The 20,091-nt window shown below is 39.3% G+C and overlaps 1 protein-coding gene across 2 annotated transcripts in view; it reads left to right on the forward strand.

Moving 5' to 3' along the window:
• The window catches only part of LOC120738124 (glutamate receptor ionotropic, NMDA 2C-like), a 62,584-nt gene that overhangs the window by 38,863 nt on the left and 3,630 nt on the right, over positions 1-20,091 (forward strand). For both annotated transcript variants that reach the window (XM_040039195.1, XM_040039196.1), the window contains 7 exons: positions 3,705-3,873; positions 5,595-5,748; positions 6,144-6,269; positions 7,567-7,796; positions 12,842-13,002; positions 15,588-15,775; positions 17,464-17,696. In XM_040039195.1, the coding sequence (XP_039895129.1) occupies positions 3,705-3,873; positions 5,595-5,748; positions 6,144-6,269; positions 7,567-7,796; positions 12,842-13,002; positions 15,588-15,775; positions 17,464-17,696 (1,261 nt within the window). The remainder of the gene's footprint in view (positions 1-3,704; positions 3,874-5,594; positions 5,749-6,143; positions 6,270-7,566; positions 7,797-12,841; positions 13,003-15,587; positions 15,776-17,463; positions 17,697-20,091) is intronic.

A 20,091-nucleotide genomic window follows, 5' to 3' on the forward strand; every position in this document is an offset into this window, starting at 1 on the left:
GCAGATAAACTATTTTAATTAATGCTGTGTTCATGCTCACTTCAATGACTCCACGTATGTGTGTATATGTGTCTGTGGTGCATGTATCATTTATGCAGATTGCAGATCTGGCTATGGCTGGCACATTAATTATAGAATGAGATATGTAGCGGCTGTTGTTGGGCACAATGGCACATTGATTGCTAGTAAAGAAGATTTATCTATCTAACATGGGGACATCTGTCATAGTGGGACAATGTTATCCCAGCCTACCCTCTTTCTGGTTCTCTTTCTCTACTTCTCTCTGGCTGGCGTGTCCCATTTGGACGGTGACCAACAAAGACGGAGCAGGAAAGAGAGAGGGAGAGAGGCGACTGGTGCTCTATAAATTAGTTAATCTTGTTGTGTGGTCTGAGCGGCTTCCCTGCAGAGCAGATGTTTAGTGTGATTAAAACTTTTTGTCTTGCTCATTAAAAACCCTTTCTTTGGACAGATGATAGCTTCTTTTGCCAAAAGGCTAAGCCTACCTCTCCGGGCTGATTAAGAGTAGGAATTCCACACTAAAATCCAGCGTCTCAAATCTCAGCTGTCTGAAATAGTATGGTGTAACCCAATACTGAGCGACCAGCTGCTAATGGGAAGCAGTTCTTAAATTAGATAAGATCTGGGGCAGAAAATTAACAGATAGGAATTTAGATAATTTATTATTTGAGATAATTGATAAATAATTTAGACAACTGATTATTCAAAATTGACAAGAGTTGCTTATGTTATCTTAAGATGTTTTTCTCTTATTGTATACTATAAACACCTTTGAACTCTGATAGGTCACAATTTTTACAAAACGTAAAAAAAAGTTGTTTTTTGAAAACGCTATTTTCAAAGATTATTGTCTACAATGTCTTCACATGATGATCACAAGACTCTTTGAAGTCCTGAGAAAGTACATCCTTACTGTTTCCATAGTAACTTGGAAGGTCAGTATTAGGAAACTGGAAGGTAACTTTATGACAGTAATATCAGAAGAAGATTGAAAAAGTATTAATTCTTTGGAAGGGTTGCAGAAAAGAACACGGTAGCAGGAGTTAGGTTTACAAATCTGCATCTAAATATTTCGGAACACTGTTCTTTGCAAAGATGAGACCAAAGTGGAGATATTTGATCATATACACAACACAACCACCTCATACCAACTGTTAAGCCCAGTGATGGAGGCATGATCATTTTGGCTTGTTTTCTGGGCACCTAACAGTCATTATGTCGACCATTACGTCCTCTGAATGCCAAAGTATTCTTGAGTCAAATATGAGGCCAGCTGGCCTACAGCTAAAGCTTGGCCCAAAGTGGATCAGGACAGTGATCCCAAAGACAGCAGCAAATCTGCAACAGGATGGTTGAAAAATAAAGAACCAAGGTGTTGCAATGGCCCAGTCAAAGTCCAGACCTCAACCTGATTGAAATGCTGTGGTGTGAGAGCTGTGCATCAACACACACCTCAATGAAATTCAGAAATATTGTAATTAAGAGGACCAGAATTCCTCTACAAGGTGTAAGAGACAGATGAAGTCATACATGAGACTACCTCAAATTATTGCTGGTAAAAATCTACAAACTACTGAATCATAGGGTTTACTTGGCATTTCACCGGACCGAACATTATAGTAAACCAGTATCAGTGCAAGCTTAAAACCAGAAGAGTGAAGGCTATTACATGTCCATGTCTGACTGTTCCACCTCCCTCTTACTTTATGCATCCGTTCTGTCATTTGGCACGTCTTTGATTTGTCTTTCTGAGAAAATGAATCCACTTTCCATTTCAAAGTTTATTAACGATTGCATAAAGAGCACACATAAAAGTACAGACGCCTTCAAGACTCATAAGTAATGCGAAACAATGTTACCTCACTTGCAGTCCTTGTGAGGCACAGTGTTCATTGAATAGCTTTAGCTCTGCTTGAATATCCTTATATAAACCAGTAAAGTAATATAAGACAAATATTTTATTATTGATTTTAGATTAGGTCCAGCTTTCTATCCAAAGGTTTAAAATAGTAATAAAATGTTGAAGAATCACAAAGCTTTAGTATCCGTATACTTATGGTTACAAAGCGTGCCTCTGGAGTTTGACTGTTGGTTTGATAAAATGTATTCTGCTTCAGGTAATCAATTAAAAGAAAATAAATGATAAACAGTGATGAGATTAATAATATAAGATTTATATTATCTGATGGAAATACAAACTTTAATGGTTTGCACTGTGCAGCAACGAGGACGATCAGTGCGGTGCAATACTGTTGGGCATTAACTTTGTAGTGTTTTCCTCATCATTTCAACTGGATCACAGTGATGGTAATTTCACAATCTCTTCTCCTTCTTCCTCCTCCTCCTCCTCCATCTGTCCTCCTTTGCACTTGCCCTCATTTCCCTCAAAACTGAATCCGCTGCCCCATCGCTGCATCGTCTGGCTGTTGGTCCGTATGTTTCCTGTCTGCTGTTCAGCTGACAGTTTCCCTTTCTCTCACTCTCTCTGGTCTAACATGCTCCCCTCCACGCTGCACTAGTTTCTGGGCATTTGTGGAGACCGCACAGCACAGCACAACACAACTGCTGCTGCGCATCCCCAGGGGACATTGTACTGTATGCGTGCATGTGTTCGTGTATGAAACGGAGAGAGACGGCCCAGTTTACGCGTGCTTTTGTGTGTGTTTGTGTGTGAGTTGTTAGTGGAGTGTGTATAATGACGACAGGTGGCCAGCTCCTGAAGCAATTAATTAACACGGCGTTTATCAGAGCTAGACTCCCGTGAAAGAACCAAGCCCTCCAAATGCACTTAAAATGTTTCTAAAATGAACTCTTAAGATTTGGAAAATAATCACCTTAATGTTAATTACTCACTTGACTTTTTTCATTCAATCACTTGCTCATTTATTCACTCACGTCGTCTCTTTATCGTTCTTCAGCTCGTATGCTGACTCATTGACATGCCGAGGTTATCAGTCAGTTACGCACAAAGACGCACGCAGACAGACACACACACCGAGTGACTCAGCCCTCGTAGATTTTAGACCCACTTCTTCGGCAGCTGAATAGATGAAAGAGCGGAGGGGGGAAAAGAGAGTTTTTCTTTTCTCAGGAAGTGTGTCAACTCCATTTTCACTTTGTCTGATTTTAACTTTCCCTGTTTGGTGTCACTTTTTGAGGTTTCCATTATTTTTTATTCTATTTTTTTTTTCCCCACAATTTCCTTTCCCTCTGTTCTCTTCTTCAACACCCCATTAAGTAGCAAGGCCACAGAGAGGAAGGGAGTGCACCCCACACATGCTACACACCTTAATGGGCTTTGATTAGAGGCCATCACAGTCAGTCAACCATTCACTGTGGCCTCTGTCACACAGTGTGCGAGTGTATTTGTGCTTGTTTGTCATTTTTAGGCATCGCCTCCATCTCACTGAAAGACGTGCTGTTAACCGACATTGATTCTAGCTAATGAAGCAGCCGTTGCCTGCCCTTCACTTTGCTGCTGTAGACGATGGTGTCTGTCAGCATGAGAGCCTGCGACTATTTAGCACTCGCTCTCTGAAGCAAAGTAAAACAACAGCATTGGTGTTGATGCTAAAGATAGCAACTGTCCCAGCTGCCAGCGAGGATCTTTGATCACAGGATGGTTAAGCAAAGTTGTACTAACCGTGTGTGTGTGACTCTGCTTTTTCTCACCCTTCTTGCAGCATTATTGGCCACTCAGAGTCCTACACAAAGCTGTGCTGTAAGGGCTTCTGCATAGACATCCTGAAGAAGCTGTCCCGCACCATCAAGTTCTCCTATGACCTTTACCTAGTTACCAATGGGAAACATGGCAAGATGGTCCGCGGCGTTTGGAACGGGATGATTGGAGAGGTGAGACATATGTCTACTGAAACAACAAGAAGTCCCTGAATCCAGCAGACATTACAGCTTTCTTGAGCTGCCTGCTGGCGTTGAACAGACAATTATTATAAAAAAGGTGTATGAAGATGTTCAGCCACAGATCTAACCACAATACATGGAGGTTTTAGGCTACAGCCTGCCCTAGTAACATAAATGTAAGTTATTTATGAGTAGCATATTAGACATCAGCCAAAAACAGCACTGAATATCAAATACAGCACACAGCAACAATTATTCTTTAGTTGTCTGCTCCTTTCAACCAAAGCAGTTCTCTTGAATTCAGAAATAGTCCAACTTTAAAAAGAGAGACTCCTGTATTTAGAAGCATGGCACACACAAAGTAACATTCATTTTAACCATTTAAATATGTATGAGGCTGATTTTAGGGTTACTTGCAGGAAGTGCAGAAAGCTGTAACTGACAATTATAAGTTACATCTAATTACAATACTCACTCTTCTTGTAGATCTACATTGATTTCTACCATCCTCCTCTTCTTTAGCTGCTAAAAAGCTGCTCCCTGGTGCACTTAGCGTATAGTGGTTATTATAAAAGCTTTTTCACTTAAAACCAGCGCTGTGTGCTAAAGCTGGAAACAAGGCTGATGAGAGTAATGAGAATAAAGTAAAAGGTTAAACCCGCAGGCTATAAAACCCGACGACTGAACTGAGACACTATAATACTCTGTGTAAGTGAATGAAAGTACAGAGAGGTTGACGATTCTTTGTGGGTTTTTCACCACAAGTCAGTCTTTTTATACTGAATACAATTTTTATTCACTGTTAATATAAAAAAATAGAACTAAAAAGTGTCAAAGTATAAATTTTCACTAAACAGTACTTCAGAGTAAGCCCCATCAAGTAGAGCGGGATCAGAGTAATAATTTCCTCTCAGATACTTGTCAGATAATACAATTTGTGATGAAACTAAAACAAGACTGGAACATTTTAAATGTTTTTACACCAGGTACACTTTTTTAATATTGAAGCTATTATATTTTATGTATTTTAAATTGGAAATTTTAACATTAGTCCAGCTAAAATGAAAAAATGTCGGGGTAAAAGTACCTGAGAACAGTACTTGAGCATTTGTAGGCAGTGATTTCCTACTTTTGCACAAATACAGTTTCAAGTAATGATAGTTGAGAGTCAAGAATAGTCAAGAGTTTTGTTTTTTGGATGGGCTTTTTTTTTAGGTCAGTGGTGTGATGTCATGCATATGCATACGGTGCTAATACATCATTTTCCCCACACACACCAAGCCACGTCCAACACAGCTGCATCTGAAAGTGAAGCACCTGAACAGGTGTTCCTCAGGAGAGACTTTTGCTTGTGTTTTTGTGCCTGAAGGCGTTGTGCTTTGGAACTGTATAATTGCGTGTGTGTGTGTGTGTGTGTGTGTATGTGTGTAAAAAATGCTTTACAGAAAAACCGGCTTGGATGTGAGAGCTCTTGAGATGCAGCATTTTCTCCTTGTGGATTCTGAAATGATGAAAGAAATGTTTTTCATTTATTGCTTGCTGCTTGTGGCTTCCCTGTTTTTAAAGGATTGCTTGTAAAATGTGTAAATATTTCTATTTTAAGCAGAGCACATGTAGGATAAAGAGGGGGAAATTGTTGACCACTACAGCTGGCTCACTGTTGTGCTTCTGTGTTGGTTTTGTTTGCTTTCTGCTTATGTCTCTTCTCTCAGGTGCTGTACAGGCGGGCTGACATGGCCATTGGCTCTCTCACTATCAACGAGGAGCGTTCTGAAATCATCGACTTCTCCGTGCCATTTGTCGAGACGGGCATCAGCGTCATGGTTGCGCGCAGCAACGGAACAGTATCTCCTTCTGCTTTTCTTGGTGAGAAGCACATTCACATTTACAATTTCCTTTGTTCAAGCTGGTTGTATCATTTGTTATCTTTGGAGTGCGATGTTGCCGTCTTTCAAACCACTTTCTTGCAGGGTGGCCTACTTAAACGAGTTCTGTCTCCGTAGACACTTTAGGAAACTTTTCATTAAGCTTTTATCCCACCAATGACTGTAGCCTACAACTAAATCCCCTAATGCATGACACACACACACCTAAATCTCTTTACCAAACAACAAAATTCAGCTTCATTCTCCCTCCTGGTATCCTGTTATCACACACGTTGATCCCGCCTATCTCAGGCTGAGGTTTTGAAACAGAACCACAAAAGAGACTCACGCCAACCCATGTTTGTTCCTTCACTTCTCCTCCTCCTCCTCTTCCAGAGCCTTATAGCCCAGCAGTCTGGGTCATGATGTTTGTGATGTGCCTGACTGTGGTGGCTGTGACGGTGTTTGTGTTTGAATACTTCAGCCCAGCTGGCTACAATCGCAGTCTGGTGAGCGCCAAAGGTGAGTCTTACATCTTCTTATTGGAAGAATTTATGATGGATAATACAGGACTCATAATTACTTGATCATCGTTAAAACAGAGGCAAAATCTGTTGTTTTCAGAGTGTAATGTGTCAAATGGAGTCAATTAGTATTTTCTTCTTTTAAAACTATCCACAGAATAGCTCAGAGCTATTCAATTTGAATCCACCAAGCATTTCAAAGTAAGCCTGCCTACAGGCCTCTAAATCCCGCCCCTTCCCGCTAGCATGTCCTGCAACCTCAAATTCCTTAACAAAATTTTGGGTTGGGTTTGGGAGGGCTAATCAATCCCAGAATTCAGCGCTGACAGAGCGTGCCTCGTCTCCAGGTCCGAAAGGTCATTTTCCTGTTTTAATTAGCATTCGTCGCTTCACTAATCGAAGTGTGATTGATGGCGGTGGCACCCTCCGTTGCTGCACATGAGCAATGGTGGCAGAGAGCGATGGAAACCGGCTGATGCTGTGAAATTGTTCTGTCATCTTGAAGTTTGTAGAAGGGCATGAGATGGCTGATGAATACTTACACAGTGAACAGTAGACATATTTTGTGTGAAGAAAGAACCCAGATAAAGAAAAGGGCTGAACACTGTCATCAAATACTGCACTTAAAGAATCCATTCATCCACGTAAAAAGAAAACAAACAAAACTTAATTTCCCCTTAACTCTGGTGGTATTTTACCATGCAGATAATTTAGCTTTGCTTAGAGATTTCTTTTTTATATTATATTTTGGCTGAAGAAAGCCCCAATCCCCAGTGAAAACTAGACTGTTCTGCTGAGGAAATGACAGCCGCAGTGGGTTTTGTAACTGAAAAAAGCCTGGAAGCAACTGCAGGGAGTGTTAGTTTAGTTTGTCAGGAGCAAAGAAGGAAAGAACATGGAAGGACAAAGTCTGCAGTAAGAGGAGATCTGGGTAGAGGTACTGGTCAAGAAAACTCTGACGTCAGATGATAATTTCTTCTCTGACCCTTGAAACGTGGGTATTTAAGCCAAAGCAAAGCCTTTACTTTTACATCACATCACATAATTGGCAAATATCATTTTTCAAAGTGCAAACAAATATGAAGTGTCTACCACAGTGCAATCCAGACAGTTAACTGAAGATAGTGGCATTTATTTGCAGCAACTGATCCAGGGACAGTTCCACAGTTTTCCCACTTCGCTGTTTATTTCCACTAATCCAATAAAGGAAGATGAGCTCAAGGTCCTACTAGTTTACTCTAAAAGATAAAACATGCATGGTTAGATGATACTGTCTCCTGTTTCTATTTCATCAGCTCCCGGTGGTCCAACATTCACTATTGGGAAGTCAGTGTGGCTGCTGTGGGGCATCGTCTTCAACAACTCTGTCCCGATTGAAAACCCTAAAGGCACCACGAGTAAGATCATGGTCCTGGTGTGGGCCTTCTTTGCCGTCATCTTCCTGGCTTCTTACACCGCCAACCTGGCTGCTTTCATGATCCAAGAGCAATATATCGACACCGTGTCTGGGCTCTCTGACAAAAAGGTAAGACACTGAACAAAGTTTCACTTGGAGGAACAATGAGGTGGAACAGTTGCTCCCAAACACAGAGAGCTTTTGTGGAGCTGTGAGATATGGAGAAAATCATGTCTTTTTGTTCAAATCCAACTTATACCACATCATCTGCTCGCTGTCACTCCGCATTGACTAATAAGCCGTGAATGGAGGAGAGACAAAAGACTCACAGAAAGCCTTTAAGATGAAGTCAAGTAAAAAGACTCTGATGTGAATGTCTCTGTCCTTTTCCTATCACTGGGGAGCCCAGTGGCATGAATGACTAATCAATTACTCCCTTCTGTCAATACAGATGGTGTCTGAGTCTCAACTTGTCCTGTCAGTGTTTTGGTCTGTCCATCAATATTCTCTCTGTGCCGTCTCCATCGCTCGTCTCGCTCACACTGTTAAAACAAGATCGGAAAATGTCAAATGATTAAAAAAAAAAACTAAACAGCAACAAAAAAGGGTCAACAGAAGAAAAGAACGCCCACATACTTTACTTAAATGTGCATGCACATACTAAGACACACACACATACACTCAACCTGGAAGCAGGTCCTCAGAGGAGCTTTACAAGAAAGCCTGTCTTCATACATAGCATAAACATCTCCCAGGCAGGGATCAGCAGAGCCACTTCAGTGATCTATGGCTGTATTAACTGACTACATTAACTTTATGCAAATGCATTATGCTCCAGAACTGATATTAATTAGCCTGCACAGCATAGAGCCGCACCTTCCTTTAATTCAGCACAACAAAAGATTGGTTAGGTTTAGATCGTACCCTCGCTAGGTTTACATGTTGCAGGTTTAAAGGACACACAATTAGGAGTCTTTGAAATATGTCTTGTTCTGAAAATAACATCATAATATCCTAGAATTTCCAAAGAAAATTAATAGAAAGAAATCTGCTCTGTGGCACTAACTATGGACAACATATGAATCTATCCAAAAGAAGAGCTTTATTTAAACCCAAATATATCTCAATATTTAGTTTAACATGCATAACTATATGATCATTCTTTATTATTTATTCTCTATCATGAGCCAATTGGACTAAATAGGGTTTAAGTTACTTGAAAATAGTAATTAGTTACTAATTACTGATTACTTCTCCAAGAAAGTAATGCCATTACTTTACTGATTACTTATTTTCAAAAGTAATTAGTTACTTATTACTTAGTTACTTTTTAAAAACATGATACACAACCCGAATACATAATAAAGCAACAGACATAAATGTAATCAATTGTAATCAAATGTAATCAAATGAAAAAGTCCCTTTTTAAAACTTGTTTTATTAGTTTTAATCAATTAAATTATATGCAAATCGCTCTGACGTGAAGAAATTTGTTTAACATTTAAACCCATTTTCTGATATTGCAACATATAAAATACACTAACTCTGAAATAGATGCAAGTAAAACACAGCAAAAAATAAATAAAATAGAAAATTCAGCAGCACCAAGTACTGGCGCTCTTAAATCTATTTTCACCTGTTTAGCAGGAGTGGGGCTGGTGGAGGTTTGTCAGTGGGTAGGTCCGGGGGTTTCTCTGTGAATTTCACAAAATTACGGTTTCGTAACGCAGTAACGCAACATGTTAACGAGAAAGTAACAGTAATCTAATTACTGTTTTGCAATCATAATCCCTTACTTTACTTGAAACAAGTAATCAGATTACAGTTACTGTCCATCTCTGCTAATAGCCACAGGTGGGAAGTAATAAAGTGCAAATATTAAATAAAATTAAATAGAATTTCAGGTATCTGCACTTTGAGTATTTATTTTTCAGATAACTTTTTACTGTTATTCCCTAAATTTTTAAACAAATATGTGTACTTTCTACTTCTTACATTTTAAAAATGGACTCGTTACTTTTGGTTTAACTCTGGAGCTTAAGTGGGCCGGAAGAAGCGCAGGTGTCTTTTGCAGTACTCCAGAATCTAGCTAGCACTAAATTGCAGATTTAAAGCTTATGTGTAATGCCATAATTATCATCACATATTTGAATTGTATATGATGCATTTGGATAAAGTATGTATTTTCATATTGTGAAACATCCTGCAAAACAAACTAAGCTGTAATAATTTTAAATGTTGTGTTATTTAGTGCATGATAAACAGGTTAGTTTGCAGTACTGTGGTGACTTCACAGTGATGAAAAAGATGACAAGAATTTTTTTTTTATTGAAAAATAAAGTTTTAAATTTTCTTAAAAAGCTGGCTAATAATAATAAGTGTAGCAACACTTACATAGCAGGTTTGTGGTCTTACTGTTCAAGCGCTTTACACAACAAGTCACTAAAGCCATTCATGCAGTGCTTTATCTATCACACATCTACAACTACAGTCAGTTTCGGATCACCAGTTAACCTAACAAGCATGTATTTGGGCCTTGGGAGGATACTGGCATCCCCAGAGAAAATCCACAGGCACAGGGAGCACAAACTACACACAGAATATTTAAGGAGGACCCAGAACTTGCATGCTGTGAGGCAACAATGCTAATCACCGCACCACCTTACCACCCGTGAAGTTCTGAAATTTCTCAAACAGGATGAAATACTTTTTGGGGGGGATTATTTGTGAGCTGTGGATTTATTATACACATCACTGTAGTGTAGGTGTTTCATATTCAGGTTTGGAAAAATATCTCCAGCTCAGATGAAATGGGAATCTTCTGATGCTGTATGTAAATAAGAACAGATAATACATAAGGTAAAAGGATGATTATAATTGTGATGTGATTATAATCGCAATCATGAGGTTTTAAGTTTACCATGAGGCATTTGTACTTTTTTTTTTTAAAAAAAGGTTATAGGACGCACTGCTGAACGAGATTACTGGCTTAATCCTAATGATAGAAATTTATTTCCTAAAATTTAACCTAAAGAGTTTCCTCAGTAAGAGGACTTTTTGTACAGTCATTATGTACTAAAATAAGTGTATTTTAATGCCCACATACAATATGAGACATGCATAACTGCCCTTTTTTCTATTAAAGTAATTTCAAACTAATGGGAACAAACTCTGTAGTCCTTGATCTGTATAAAATTGCAGTAAGCTTTCAAGTTCAGGAATTGTTGTGTGAAATTCTGCCCTTTGCTTCCACAGAAACTGTTTTCCAAAGCTGCAATTAGTCACTAAAAGGCTGTTGATGCTACATATTATTATTTTATTAACTTAAACACACTCTGCAATTTTGTACACAAGAGGAGCTCAGGACATCGCCGCCCCATCAATTACAATGAAATTGCTTTTAGAGGGAATCTCTTGATGGCCAGCATGGACGGGAGCAGCAATTACAGCAACCAATAATTCTTCAGTTGTATGTATGGGTGTCAAATTAAGATAGACTTGCACAATGTGAACCTATCCTGTAATTTCTAATCTTCTGGCTGTGATGTGGCCTTTTTTTTTTCCAAATAGCTCATTATAACAAAAAGCCTCTCATCGAAAGCCATTGCAATGCAGCTAAAGCGTGATTATATGAACACACATAGACGCATCTACTCGTACGCTCACATTTTGATTGGCCCATTCATTCGTGCTCAGCGCAAAAGGTCAACGCTGTAAGCAAGATGAATAGCTCCTTGCTATTTACAGTCTAATTGAGCGTTAACAGACATATTTCGGCTTCATTCTGCTCTCTGCATCATCTAATCAAACGCGAACTTTGATCAGCCACAGATTGAACCACACTAGGATCATCTCTGTGCAGTGAAATGATTCGAACTCATGCATGTTGATATCAGATTTTAATAACACTGAGGTGAGTGAGTGGCTTCCATTCCATTTATCCAGCGTTACGTTTAGTCGCCGATAAGATCAGTTTTGGAAAAAGATGGAATGACTTTAAGATGGATTTCATTAGCAAGAACCTCAACCTGAAATATGAATGATAGGCGCTAATTGAAGATGAAGCAGGGAGCTTGGGGAGAGGCTGTAGTTTGGAAAAGGCTTTACCAAGGATCGGTGGTGGCTTCTGGGCCTAGCAAATCGCCATCATACCTTTGAGAGACGTTGAGCCAGGGAAAATGGCAGCAGAGAGTACGTGGTGCCAGCAGGCATTTGTAGAAATTTAAGTGTTTGGGGTGTGGTCCAGCTCATGAAATTGAAATAAATTATTCTAAGTAGTCCCTCATCCTTTTGGCTCCTTTCTACCATTGTTACTTCACACTTATGTCTGCTCTTTAGTTTATTTTTAATTTCCTCTCCATTTATTGATTCACAATTTCTTGCCTAAGATTCTTCCTAATTTCCCTTTATGTTTCCTTTTCTCCTTTTTCTGAATTCTTTTTCTTTTTTCTTTCTCCTTTCCTTCCTTTTTATTCTTTCCTCTGCACATCCTTCATCTTCTTTATCATTTTATTTCACCTGTTTCTTCTGCTCTTTCGTCTTTTGCCTCCTCTTTTCCACATTCTTTGGTCTTTCCTTTGTTTTTTGTTCTCTGACACTCCTTTAGGGCATTTATTCCCTTCAAGGACCTGAAGCTCCATAAAGCACCCCTCCAATAGCCAAACCCATCTGTTCTCTGATTGGATAGTTAAATATGTGATTGACATGACATTGACCAATCAGATGAAAGGAAGAAAAATAGGGTCAAAATTCGTACTTGCAACTTGCAGAGTTTCACACGTATTTTTTTTTTGGCTAAGTCCACATACAAATCTTTTTTACACACACAAATTCTTTTTACACATACAAAACTGATTTACAAGTACAAAATATTTATGACCACAATTTGAGCCCATACTCCTTTTTCATATCTTCATTTTTCTTTACTCTCCTCAGTTTTCCCTGTCTACATTTTAAAATATATTTTTCCCCTTTTGCTCTTCTCCTCATCAGCATTTTTTTTGTTCTCTCCCACTTCCATATTCTTCCCTGACTACCGTCAGTCTCTTGTCACTGCTTACTCCTTCTCTCTTTATGCTTTTCTCCTCACTGAAAGTCTCTTATTTCACTATGTCTCACTTATCTCATGCGTCTTCTCCCCTTTCCCTTTTCTCTCTTCCTCCGTCTCCCTGCAGTTCCAGAGACCACATGAGCATTATCCTCCTTTCCGCTTCGGGACCGTCCCAAATGGAAGCACAGAGAGAAACATCCGCAGCAACTACCCCGACATGCATACGTACATGGTGAAATACAACCAGAAAGGGGTGGAGGAAGCCCTAGAAAGCCTCAAAAATGGGTAAAGTTTTAATTACATTTTAAATATATTACACATTTTGATAGAAAATTATATTTAATTGGTCCTCATCCAAGTAAAGACATAGTAATAATTATTAGAATTTGTATAGTACACTTGAGGTTTGATGCTCTATGTATCTATTTCTAAAATAGGCCAATCTGATGGGTGTATTTTTAGGTTTAAAGTAATTTCTAGTAGAGCTTAATTTGTATAGAAAAGAGCTGTCGAGAATGCCAACTTCACAAAGGACCAGATCATTTTTGAAGAACCATACAGGTGATTTGTGACATTTTTTATAAACCAGTTGTGCACTCTTTATATTTTTTTTTTTACTGATTTTCTTGGTTTCCCTCTGAAATAAAAATAGATTTTCAGACATCTGATCCAACATTTTCTTTCTTTCTTTCTTTCTTTCTTTCTTTTTTACCTTTAATTAGTAATGCACCTGATGAAGTGTGTTGTCAGTCAGTTCCAGACGTAAAAGACCACCGACTTATGGACTGCTCTGAAATTCGGCAAAAGCATTCACGGTGGCGAGATGATGAAGTAATTGTATCAGATACTTTGGTGTCACGATCAAGTACAAGATAGATAGGAGGTTAATGTAGTGAGATAGATTCCATTAAATTTAGTGCAGGTATCCATGAGCCCAAGAGCATAAATCGTAACTATTGTGTTGATCCTTTGACTTTTTAATCTAATGCAATGTCCTAACTTTAAACTTTATCCAACCAACTCAATTTTGTTGCAGACAGTCACTGTCTGCAGGGAACAGATATTAGCCCGTGAATACTTGCCTGTCATTGTGAACCCGTTGACGTTACCTCTTTGCCCAAAGTGTTTTTTATCTTAATTCAGCCTCACAGAGCCTCTAGCTGTAGCTTTGGGGTCCAACAATATCCTTGTATCCGACAGCCTGGGTTTCTGTTCGAGACTTTTCAGAGTGTTGTAAGAGAGAGGCTCTCAACTGGTGCATTTAAATTTGGCATTATACTTAAAAAAAAGCTGAGTAAAGCTTCTTTTTGATGAATTTCTACTATCAAGCAAGATTCAAACTAGATGATTGCTTTTTAAATTAACTGACAGTAATGTCGGACTAGAAGGCAGAATGTGGGCTGTAGTAAGTAAAATACCACATTCCTATTTGATAGGCTAAAATACCCCAAACTACACACAGAGTACACAACTCAGTAAGTACAAAAAAAATTCACTAAGGGAGAAATTCTATCGAAGCTGATGCTGGTGCTTTGTGAAAAAATACACCCAACTCTTGTTGGAACATGAATTAACTGCGATTAACCTTTTTTTTGTTTTAATTTGAGTTAAATGTCACAAACCATTCTTAGGCATGATTACTGTTACACCTGTTGAAAAAGCATCATATTATTATGCCACCCTCTAATGACACTGAAGTCACGCTGATGTCTATTACTCTGGAAAGCTTTACAAAGCAGTTTCTAAGGCTTTGATACTCCACTAAACCGCGATGAGAGTGATTACCCACAAATAGACAAAACTTGGAGCAGTGGCTGGTTTAGCAAAGTTATTCCAAGAGCCCAGAACAACATCTAAGGAACTGCAGGCCTCACTGGGCCTTCAGAGACTGGGCAAAGATGATATTCATGGGAGAGTTCCAAGGCGAAAACCACTGTTGACCAAAAAGAACTCAAAGCTCTTCTCACATTTGCCAAATCTTGATCATCCCTAAGAGTTTGGGGAAAATATTTAGTGGCCTGACAAGACAAACATTTTGGAAGCTCTGAGTCCTGACATGGTACCAGCAGTCAGACATGGCTGTGGTAGTGCGATGGTCTGGGGCTGCTTTGCTGCTTCAAGATGCCTTCATCTATTCAATTCAATTCAAATAGCACAAAATTAATCTGTTGTCTCAAGGCGCTTTATTTATAAGATAAAGATCCTGCAATAATACAGCCAAAGACCACCGAGGAGAAAGCACTTGGCGATAGTGGGAAGGAAAAACTCCTTTTACCAGGATATAAACTCCAGCAGAACCAGGCTCAGGGTGGGGCGGCCATCTGCTGCCATCAGTTGCCAGTTTTCACAAACACTTGATTGCAATTCTTGTCACAGCCAGGTTGTTAAGTTACTTACGTTTAGGATGTAACTGCTTTTCCACACAGGACCAGGTAGGTTTGGATAACTTTACTTGCTTGATAAAAGAAGTCATTATTTTAAAAAAAATACATTTTGTGTTTACTCTGTAATCTTTGTCTAATATTAAAATGTGTTCATGATCTAACACATGCAAATATGACAAATATGCAAAACGGAAAAGAGAAATCAGAAGGATTAGGAGGGCAAAGTTAGGCAGTGAAACACACGGTGCAGGGGATTCTGGAACAACTTCACCTACGTCTGTGGTTCATGAGGACGGCTTACAGTCTGAAAAATCCAGCAGAACTTGTAATATATAGAATAACTTTATTGACTGACTGATGCATTTGGATTTGAAGCTTCATCAGGGTGGAAATAAAATCATACAGAGAACATTTTAAGTAATATATATATGTATATATAAAAACATCAAACAGCCACTACACTTAAGATACTCCATTTGCATGCAGGAAGCTGGACGCCTTCATTTATGATGCTGCTGTTTTAAACTACATGGCCGGGAAGGATGAGGGCTGCAAACTGGTGACCATCGGCAGTGGGAAAGTGTTTGCCACCACGGGGTATGGCATCGCTCTGGAGAAAGACTCACGCTGGAAACGACCTATTGATCTAGCACTGTTGCAGTTCCTTGGAGATGGTAGGCACAGATCCAAATCTTTCATTTTAAAAAGTACATCTCGTACCTGCACACACTTTTAGATTTTCCTCAACTGTAAACGTCTGTGTTTATTTCTGTCTCTGTGGCACACTGTATGTGCACCATGTATCTGGAGTCAGTCCAGTTCAGTGTGTGCTGTATCAGCAGGGAAGTGGGCTTACAGGGAAGAGTTAATATCCTGCAGAACAGCAGGAAATGTTAGGGATATGATTATCTCTGTGACACACTCACACACAGATATACACGTCCTACCTACACACACACACAAACACATTCACCATGCCTGCCGCCGGTCTGGAGTTAATATCCTCCCTCCTCTGAGAGCTTAAGAGCACCCTCCCCGCATACGCACACACTCACACTCACTCCGAGTTTTCCGTGATGATGTAACTAACAGTGTGTTTATGGTCAACATACGGTAACTGGGTGATAAAATGGGCCGCTGGGGAGAGCTCAGCTCAAGAGGTGGCCACCTGTTCAGAGGCCTAGAGGGGTGGCTTTTGTGGTAATGATATTTAATGGAGATATGTTCAGGGACCTTACGTTCTCTGATATAAAGGGTGCTGTATTGGAACAGGGGAATGCATTAACATGACCAGAAAAACAAAGAAGACAAAATATGCATATGTATAAAGCTTTTGTGTACACCTTATGCATACATATCTTTGAGTTTTGGTCCAAAACTTTGTTGAATTTTAAAAAACATTAATAATTACCTAAATATACAGTATAATATGCACTTAATATCTCCCTTTATAATTCACATATTCACATTAAAGCTATACAGTATCTCCACAGATGGAAATATTCACTTCAGTTAGATATACCTGTGTTCCAGCCACACAGATCTCCACTATGTATGGTCAGCTCATAGGCAACAAAGAATGAAGTTGCACCACCAAATGAATAAGGATTACCACAGGTTAATTAAACTTAATAATAATCGTGATGAGTGTAAATTCATATCAGTGGTGTGAAGCAGTGCATGGATGAGCTGGCAAGTGTGTGGCATATGATGTGTGTGCAAAAAGAACAATAAACCAAATTAAACACACTCCAATCTGAGCACATTTCTCCCCAATATGTAGGGTTAATTTAATAGAAGGAAATCATCAAAATTTAATAACCCTTTGCCCTGTGACTGGGCCATTAATGTGGCCAGGGAAAGTGGAAAGACAAGTGCAAATCATACAGTCCACAAAACCAACAACTAGACTATATTTACTCACATTTTCCCAAAATTAAAGGTGGGAATATTGGACGAGCCCCCAATTTTTACGATTCCTAGGCCGCAATACAGAATAAGTCATGCAAACTGAATAATAATTATCATAGGTTTATTATGAGAAATTGAAACCTATGACATTTGAATATTTTGTTTTTATAAATAACGCTGTTTTGCAAAACAAAACAAAACAGAAACTTTTGCTCTACTCCAAAAACTTAAATCATCTTAAAAACTTCATCTATCCAGAATAATTGTTTGCTTTGTTTACAACAAGCATTCACACTATGGAACTCAGAGTTGCCTGAAGTTAGCTCTGTCCAACTACAGTGTAAAAAACCTCTAAAACATAACCATTTCCATAATGAACATGTCATATCTTCAGGTTACTATAAAGCTGTCATGTCTCTGACTAACTCCCATAAACCTTCATCCCTTTTAGGAGACACCGAGCGCTTAGAGACAGTTTGGTTGTCAGGCATCTGCCAGAATGAGAAGAACGAAGTAATGAGCAGCAAGTTGGACATCGACAACATGGCAGGTGTATTCTACATGCTACTGGTGGCTATGGGCCTCAGCTTGCTGGTCTTTGCCTGGGAACACCTGCTTTACTGGAAACTAAGACACTCCCTTCACAAGTCTCACAAACTCGACTTCCTGTTGGCCATCAGCAGGGTGAGATTTGCAAGTTTGTTCACTGATTTTTGTTGTTTTATTTATTGCCTTCGTGGAAATAGGAGCAACAAAAACAGGCAGGATAGAAAGAAAGCAGGCAGCAAAAATCAAGCGGGAATTGGGATGGGATCACTGCTGATGGCATTTGTGCACATCTGGTATGTTCCAGGGTTGCACTGTGGTCCAGTGAGGACACAGAAAATGCAAAAAAGATTTAGCCATACATATTGATTTTAATATATATAATGAATATATTACATATATTGGATTAAATCTTCTTTTTTAACAGTTGATATGGCTCTTTGGTACAGAGGTTAACGCTGGGTTCTGACCTGCTGGTTGGCTGGGGCCTTTATTTGTGGACTTTGAATGATTTCCCTGTGCCCACCTGGCTTTTTTCTGGGTGCTTAGGCTTCCTGCCTCAGGTTAATTGGCCGTATGTGTTGATGTTAGCTCGAACACCTGTCTTAGCCCTGAGATGGACAGGTGACCTATCCGGAGTATATCCCGCCTCTTAGCCAGTGTCAGCTGGGATTCGCTCCAGCCTCACTCTGACCCTGGCTGGATAAGCGATGAAGAAAATGGATGGATGGCTGTTATGTGCTCTAACCTCTCAGCTATCAGGTTGCCTCTTGTCAGTTGATTAAGTTGTTTTTGTGAGAGAGCTGGGTTGTTTATGCATCCTCGGTTGGTTTGATAACTGATTGCATGATTTACAGAAGGGGGATTGAGAAATTGCCTCGCTGATTTTTGCATTGATCATTTAGTTAAGTGACTGATTGGCCCCTGTAATTTGATTAGTTGTATAACAGCTTGCTGGAGAGATTGAAAGACTGGCTGGTATATTATTTTGGCTCTAAGTGGTTGGTTGGTTTTTTTCTTCATTTAACATGTTGTTTTACACGAAGTGGCTTTTATGTGATGATAAATTAATGCAAATGGCTGTGTATTTGCATGCAATTACATTGCGTTATTGAAAGGCCTTGTTATAATGTTAGCTAAAATGGTACAGTATTCTTATTAAGAATGAGAGGGGAGGGGAGAGACAAAAAAGGATGAAAAGCAGCTCTAATTCTGATGTTTACTCAGCATTTAACTTTGATTGCCTAATGTTCAATTAGCCTAAATCACTACCCAGTTTGTTGATGCAGTTGTTTTGGAATGTGGTTATTGAGGCAAAATGCTCTGGCCTCAGTTACAGCCAGGAAAATGTCTATGGACTCCAGCCTCCTCTACTGGGTAATCATACCATTGTGCCTGGATCTGGGTTTTATCAGATTAACGGCTAAATGACTATCTGATCATTAATCCATATGGGGCGGCCCCAAGGACCAAATTAAATTTGGCTCTTTCAGGATGTCTCAGCTAACTGTAAGCAGAGAACAGTCATGGGATTTGGCTCTTTGTTTGTTAGAGTTAGAGACAGTTTGTTCTGTAAGGGACTTTAGGCATGTGTCCCCATGTGCCTCTATTGGTTCAATCCTCTCAGCTTAAACAGTTTTTCCTTGGGTTCGGGGAGAATGCATAATTTACTGGTGACTAAGACTTGCCTCGGTGACAAGATAAGATATTAATGAAATCTATTTTTATGCCAATGGGATGTTTAGTATATAAGAGGTGGGTCATCACTTTAAGATGGGGGAAATCTCATCTGTCAAATTGTTCCCACTAGGGCGATTCAAAGTTAAACAGTTTGTGGCTAACCAGTGATTTCTTGATTTATTCCTAAATTCTGTTTTCTTGTCTTTTGAGTCATTCTTGTCTGTGGTAATTGAGAGAAGTATTGCAGTACAGACAGTAGACATCTGGATGTAAGCAGAACGGTAGCTTCTCTTCCTGCTGTGACAGATGAAGCTGTGGCTGGATATGTGCCGTTGGTTCAATCTGTGAAAGACATATCCAGCTAGAATAGGACTAGTATTATTTGAACCTGTTGTGCTTCCCTCAGATATATGCAACCAACATATGTCAGCTTAACATCCAATGCACAGCTACAGCCAGAATCACTGACATCATTAAGAGGAGAAGCTGAGATGGAGGTGGGTTGCAAAGTTGCTTGCAAACACACCACAGCTGAGAGTAGCCTAAAGCAGCTTCAGTAGTGTGGCCTATGTGAGATTTACCAATTCCATCGGAGAAGCCTATCAGTGGATCAGCCAAGACTGTTGCAGAGATTGACTTCTTGAACCCTGCCTGAACCACCACTATGTTCACTGTTTCTTCCTAATATTAGAAACACAGACAGCAGCTATAAATAAGGATTCACCAACTCTCACTGTAGTTATAACCAGCAGTGGTCTATTATAACACACAACATTGTATTGTAATGCAGCTCAGCCTTTCTCATTAGATCATATGAAATACAAACATATAAAAGAAACAAAACAGTATTTCA

The sequence above is a fragment of the Simochromis diagramma genome, unplaced genomic scaffold (genome assembly GCF_900408965.1).
Source record: "Simochromis diagramma unplaced genomic scaffold, fSimDia1.1 OVJJ01000402.1, whole genome shotgun sequence".
In the NCBI taxonomy this organism is placed as follows: domain Eukaryota; kingdom Metazoa; phylum Chordata; class Actinopteri; order Cichliformes; family Cichlidae; genus Simochromis; species Simochromis diagramma.